General features: G+C 41.2%; 1 protein-coding gene across 1 annotated transcript; it reads left to right on the top strand.

Moving 5' to 3' along the window:
* Positions 1 to 227: 227 nt before the first annotated feature.
* On the top strand, positions 228 to 5,964 carry wash1 (WAS protein family homolog 1). The gene is made up of 11 exons (XM_005729897.1): positions 228 to 379; positions 875 to 1,015; positions 1,956 to 2,067; positions 2,165 to 2,311; positions 3,600 to 3,736; positions 3,839 to 3,974; positions 4,057 to 4,252; positions 4,397 to 4,561; positions 4,763 to 4,921; positions 5,413 to 5,484; positions 5,571 to 5,964. Exons 1-11 carry the CDS (start codon positions 372 to 374, stop codon positions 5,714 to 5,716), a joined length of 1,419 nt encoding a protein of 472 aa, XP_005729954.1. The 5' UTR covers positions 228 to 371; the 3' UTR covers positions 5,717 to 5,964.
* The last annotated feature ends 6 nt before the right edge of the window (positions 5,965 to 5,970 follow it).

Here is a 5,970-nt window from a genome sequence, read left to right as displayed (position 1 = left end):
TGTTTGCAGAATTCATATTTGATGGAAGTCTGCCCTTTTCTTTGATTTCCAACAACGTTCTGTAAAAAACTGGTGCTAGAATCGTCCAGAATTCTTTCTAGAATTCTGCAGGAAAGCCTACACATTTTCTGAGAAGTGCTCTTGCCATTTACTTCTGCTCTTAGCCAATACTTCGGTTTACTGACGTAGTTCAAGCGTAGGCTGCACTAAACGAGAGATTTCCGAGTGTTCCTGAAAGCAACACAATAATTGCTGAGTCGTCACGTGCTACACGGATGCGGAAGTGCGAAACTGTTGTTTTGCTAAACGAGTGGCTATCGTCGACACATTTTTTTTCCATTATACTGTTTTTGTGGTCGTAAACAACACTCATGGTCAGGTGAGACTGTCTTTCTAGTAAAATAAGTCTTTAAACGGGTATGGCTATGCTCACGGATATTCTGCATTTAGGATTAAGAGGTGTCAGATGTCGGGTTATTTCATTACGGAGATCAGCTGTTTGAAATATAATATCTTCAGCAATTTGGGTGCAGATTTATTTACCGTTCGAGCTATTAGCTTTTAGAAAATTCTGACCAGCTGAAGACGATAAAAAGAGTCCACATAGTGCTGTGGTTAAAGAAATGATATAATATTCCTGCGCCGTCATGTGAGAGTCAGACGTGAATTAAGTGTGTGTGTGTGTGTGTGTGTGTGTCAGTGTCAGTCAGAGACAGCGAGAGAGATTGCCATATGACATAAGCCCTCATAAATTTGATACTCAGCATGGTATTTTTAACAATATTGTTTGTCAGGAATGCAATCCTTATGAGAATATGCCATTACAACACAGTGGTACAGTTTGATTCAACTTTGTTGCTCTCTTGCTTTGCAGGATGACACAGAAGCACTGCCTGGAGGGCCAGGTGTACTCTGTGCCTCTCATCCAGCCCGACCTGAGGAGGGAGGAGGCTGTTCATCAGATAGCAGACGCACTGATGTACTTGGAGAACATTTCTACAGACATCTTCAGAAGGCAAGCCCACCACACACACACACACACAGTTTCCAGTTTCCAGGTTGGTCTCGCAGTGTTTGACTCTTGGTTGTAAACTGAATCACTGGGTCTGCAGTCTTTTTCTTTGTTTACATTTTCATGGTTGCAAATACGGGATGAATATGAAATTAATAGGGAAATTACATTGTTGTTTGCGGTTACATTGTAGTAATACAATATATTATACAAATTCATTATTATTGATATTGTTTTATTCCTTCAGTTTATACCACTACATTTTATTCAGGGTAGGACTGAGCCAGATGTTATTCCAGAGCCTGTTTCAGGGATTCTTTCATTTTTAGTGTCATTTATTTAAAGGTTACTTTGATCAATTTTAGCTTATCAGATTTTCAAAATGGCAAAAAGTTTTAAAGCTACAGAGTTTTTAAAAAACTCAACAGTAGTGATCTCTGCATTTGCTCAGGCTAGGTAGCAAAGAGTGTTTAACAACAAAAGAACAGGTTTTAATAACGCACAAAATGAATTGGTAGCAGATATAACAGCAGCTGTTGCAAGTTTGCTGATGGGCCAAAAAGCTTTGTCATATTTAATAGATTGCACCGTTAACAAACAGCAGCTGCTTGAGGACAGATGGTCCTGTCTGGCACCCTGAAAATGGAGGAGGTGTTGCCTGTGACAGCATGGAAACAATAACATTTATGAACAGAACAGTTTTGGCCATGTAAACTTTTGAAACATGAGCTTTTTATAAGTAGATCACTGATAAAACATGAGAGTGGCATTTGATACTTATACATAATCTCAATGAATTGTAAGAGTCTTCAGTTCCTTTTGGGGGGTTTCGGGACTCTGCAGGATATATAATAAAGAACTGGATTGTGCAGTATCCTTGACATACGGTTATCCTTTGTGTGTAGATGTGCATATGCCCACATTCAGTTGTTGTTGCTTGCAGGGTGTCAGACAGTGTCGAGAAAAACCGTCACCAGCTCAAGAGCATCACTGACCGGATCAGACTAGCTCAGGCCCGTGTCGACAAGATTAAAGGCAGCAAGAAAGCCACCAAGGTAACACTGAATCTTCACCCTAGAAGGCAGCTTTTTAAGTTCTGATACACAATATAGGAGAAAAAAAGAGTAAAAATGTTCTTTTATGTGCATATAGGTTTTCTCCAGTGCCAAGTACCCAGCCCCAGATCGACTTCAGGACTACTTGTCTATCTTCGCTGGAGCTACAGACCCCTCTTCACAAACACGGCCCCGACACAGAATACAGAATAAACTGCGACCCTTTGATGAAAAGGCTTTGCAGGTGAGATCAACACATTAAAATGTTGGGGGGGGGAAAGAGCAAAGGTTTTGAAAAGCAATTTTCAAAATTATGAAAATGATGACTGTGACTTGCTAAGAGCCACATTGCATATTTTATTTTCGCAAAGTGTTCTAAAGCTGATGTCTTAAAAGAGTTTGCTGACTAGTTAGTGTTGCTGCTTCTTTGTTCAGCTCATGCTGCTAAAACAGCAGGTAGAAAACAGGAATATGGACACGGTTAACTTTATTTACATAGCTTTTATCCACACCTCACGTTCTAGTCAAATGAGGGCATGGGGACTCTGAGCACACTGGTCATATTTATGCAGACTGCTGGGCAAACCACTTTAAAGCTTTAGAGCATTTGCAGGAGTCTTGGTCTTGGATATATCCATAGTGATGTGGGTAATACCTTAAATTACACACATTTTATTTTGACCTGATTTAAAACTTTGATATTTCAAGTGAATGCTTGACTGGATGTGAATGCCCTGTAAACCTTGTGAAACATGTTTATGCATAAATCTCCACTCGGCTTGCGTATTTCCTGTTTTGCTAAGTAAACATTTTCAGGCCAAGTAGGTTATGTTGTCTGTTTAAAAAATACTGCAAAGTAGTGCACAGCAGCCAATTGTATGTGCACTCTGTTGCTTTTACTTGCAATTTAGTACTTATTCAGGAGGTAAAATGGAGGTGAAAACAACATAGACTTGTAGAAAAATGCAGCTTGTCAATCATGTATCGAAAGCTGCAACAGGCATGTCCCTTCTTTTCTGTAGATTTAACTACACATGAGTCACAGTTGAAGTTGTCACATACTGTATGTGATGTATGTAAGTGGGATATCAGAACCCAGCTGTATTTGTGTCACCGCACAGTGACAAGAGATGTGTTTTTTTTCCCCCAAGCTCAGCACAAGTTCCTGCATTATTTATAGCAAACACCACTGTTTTTCCTTCACCGCTACAGAAAACTTAACAGGAAAAAATATAAAAATAATATTTTTTCCTGCCCGTGCTTGCACGTGTTTGTGTATCTGTGTGTATTTGTCGGCTTGGGAAGGGAACAAAAAAGAAAATAGAGCTGGCATTTGTCTCTGATGCAGAAATGCATTATTCAGTACCCCCCTCAATAGAAGCAATGCCCCCTAACATATAACTTGGTGTTGTAGTTTGTGTGCATCTATGCGCAGGAGCACTTTGATGACATTTACGATATGTGTTGCTAAAGATTTCGTTAACATTTTCTTGATCTTCTTCTCACTCCAAGTCCTGCTTTCTTCCTTTCAGGAGAAGTTAATGTATTTCCCTGTGTGCGTGAGAAATAAGAAGAAGACTGAGGATGAGACAGAAGAAGGATTGGGCAGTCTGCCGCGTAACGTCTCATCTGTCAGCTCTCTTTTGCTCTTTAATACCACAGAAAATCTGTGAGTCTGCACACGCCAGCACAGACACAGATGTTTATTGTAAACACTGACTGATTTCAATGTTCTCTCGTATGTTTTAATTTGTGTCTTATTTTTTTAAAGATATAAGAAATATGTGTTTCTTGATCCTTTGGCGGGAGCAGTGACAAAAACGCACACAACACTAGAGACGGAAAAAGAAGATAAACCGTTCGATGCTCCTCTGTCCATTACAAAGAGAGAGCAACTGGAGAGACAGGTACCTTCTGATGTTTCCTTTTTTTTCTGTGAAGGATCAGATCTGTTAAAACTTAATCATGGTTTTCTTTTTCTCTTAACAGATAGCAGAGAGTTATTTCTATGTGCCAGACCTGGGTCAAGTGCCTGAGATAGATGTGCCGTCCTACCTGCCAGACCTGCCAGGTATTGCAGACGACCTGTCTTACAGCGCAGACCTCGGACCTGGATTTGCCCCCTCGGGACCCACGCACAACATCCCCGAGCTGCCCTGCTTCTCTGAGGAGAGCAGTGCACCAGGTAGATGTCTTATGTTGTGAACCTCAATCATTTTGTGCCCATTTGTCTTTTACTGTGAAGCTTTTTGTGATATCTGAAAAGATGCTACATAAATAGATCAAATTTTCTTCCACTGTTACACAGTATTTCATCTGCTTGTTTCAGGAACTCAGCTCCAGCTTGATGGCACACCACCTCCGCCACCTCCCCCGCCCCCTCCTCCGGAGCCTTCCCTCCCTCCCGCAGCTCCGGCGTCAGCTCCTCCTCCGCCACCTCCACCACCCCCTCCTGCAGACAGCTCCGCAGAAGTTTCCCAAGTGCCAAGTTCAGGTTTGTCACATTTATGCACGTCAGTAGTCTCGTACAGGCTCTACACTGCTGACTTGGAGCGAACCTGACAGTGTCTTAAAGCCTGTTCCCTCAGTTATGCACACGCACACACGGACTAAATGATGTTTGTCCTCATAAATTAGGTTGACCTCAGTGATGTAAACCCAGACCACACTGACTCACTGGCTCCTCTAAATACAGGTCCTGTGTTGGGTGCACCCAGCGAGGTGGTCCAGCCGTCAGATGGCCGTGCCAGCCTGCTGGAGTCTATCCGCAACGCCGGGGGCATCGGCAAAGCCAAGTTACGCAACGTTAAGGAACGCAAGCTGGAGAAGAAGAAACAAAAGGAGCAAGAACAAGGTGTCAGATGGTTTGAGCGTGGATGTGGTTCTGCCCATGTTTTATTAATGAGCACACGGCAGTCATCCAGGCAAAGTGGAGCGTGACCAGCCCCTAATTAGTATTCAACCAGGAGTTTATACAGTATTTCACACTGAATGTTAAGATGAGATCGTTTTTGACTATCACATATGCTTAACTGTGTGACTTCAGTTTCATACCAACCAACGATTGTACTTAAAAACTGTTTTACCTAATATTAGACAGCATATCTCTGGCCCTTTCATTTTCTCGCCAGGTCATGACCTTACATTTCTTTCTTTTTTCAAGAGAACTGCCTTGACTGAATAACTAGATTAAGAAAAGAAAAAGTCTTGTAATTATATGCTTCACTTTGAAGTGCAGCACTGGGGAATTAGTGAGACCATAATCTCTTCCAATTGTAAATTTAAAAAAATACTGGTAGCATGATTATTTATTTACTCACTTTTTTTTTTTTCCTTCTAAAATAGCAGTGGGAGCGGCCGCCGGTGGTGGAGACTTTATGTCTGATCTCTTCAACAAACTTGCTATGCGACGAAAAGGTTAGAGGCCCGTTTTATGTCAAATGAAATTGAAAATACTGATATTAGTGATTGAATTTGCATAATGTCTTCTATCCTCTGTTCAGGAATATCTGGTAAGGGTCCAGCTGGTGGAGAGTCAGGTGATGCTCCGGCCGGTCCTTCTGGGGCATTTGCGAGGATGTCAGATGTCATCCCTCCACTTCCTGCCCCACATACAGCGACAACAGACGATGACGACTGGGAAGCGTAATGGACAAACACCACATTCGATGCCCTTTGATACAGTTATTTAAAATGATTTAATTTCCTTCTAACACAGAAATACTATTAAAAAAAAAAAAAAAGGAAAATGCAAATGATCAAACAATTTATTGATGTTTAATTTAAGCAGAACATGTTAAACGATGATGATGGAACGTTGCAGGCTTTGCATTACATAACACATTGCTTTGAATTCTATGAATATTTCAAACTTCAGGAGTAAATCAGTCACATGTATTTGCT

The sequence above is a fragment of the Pundamilia nyererei genome, unplaced genomic scaffold (genome assembly GCF_000239375.1).
Source record: "Pundamilia nyererei isolate P.nyererei 1_Seehausen unplaced genomic scaffold, PunNye1.0 scaffold00035, whole genome shotgun sequence".
Classification (NCBI taxonomy): Eukaryota; Metazoa; Chordata; class Actinopteri; order Cichliformes; family Cichlidae; genus Pundamilia; species Pundamilia nyererei.
The sequence above is the reverse complement of the archived record's forward strand: the minus strand, read 5'-3'. Positions and strand labels throughout refer to the sequence as shown.

What these genes read in the sequence shown, in the direction of transcription:
- wash1 (XM_005729897.1), top strand. An exon ending in TTTAATACCACAGAAAATCT is followed by an intron (nt 3,737 to 3,838) that starts GTGAGTCTGCAC and finishes ATTTTTTTAAAG; the next exon opens with ATATAAGAAATATGTGTTTC. An exon ending in TGAGGAGAGCAGTGCACCAG is followed by an intron (nt 4,253 to 4,396) that starts GTAGATGTCTTA and finishes TGCTTGTTTCAG; the next exon opens with GAACTCAGCTCCAGCTTGAT.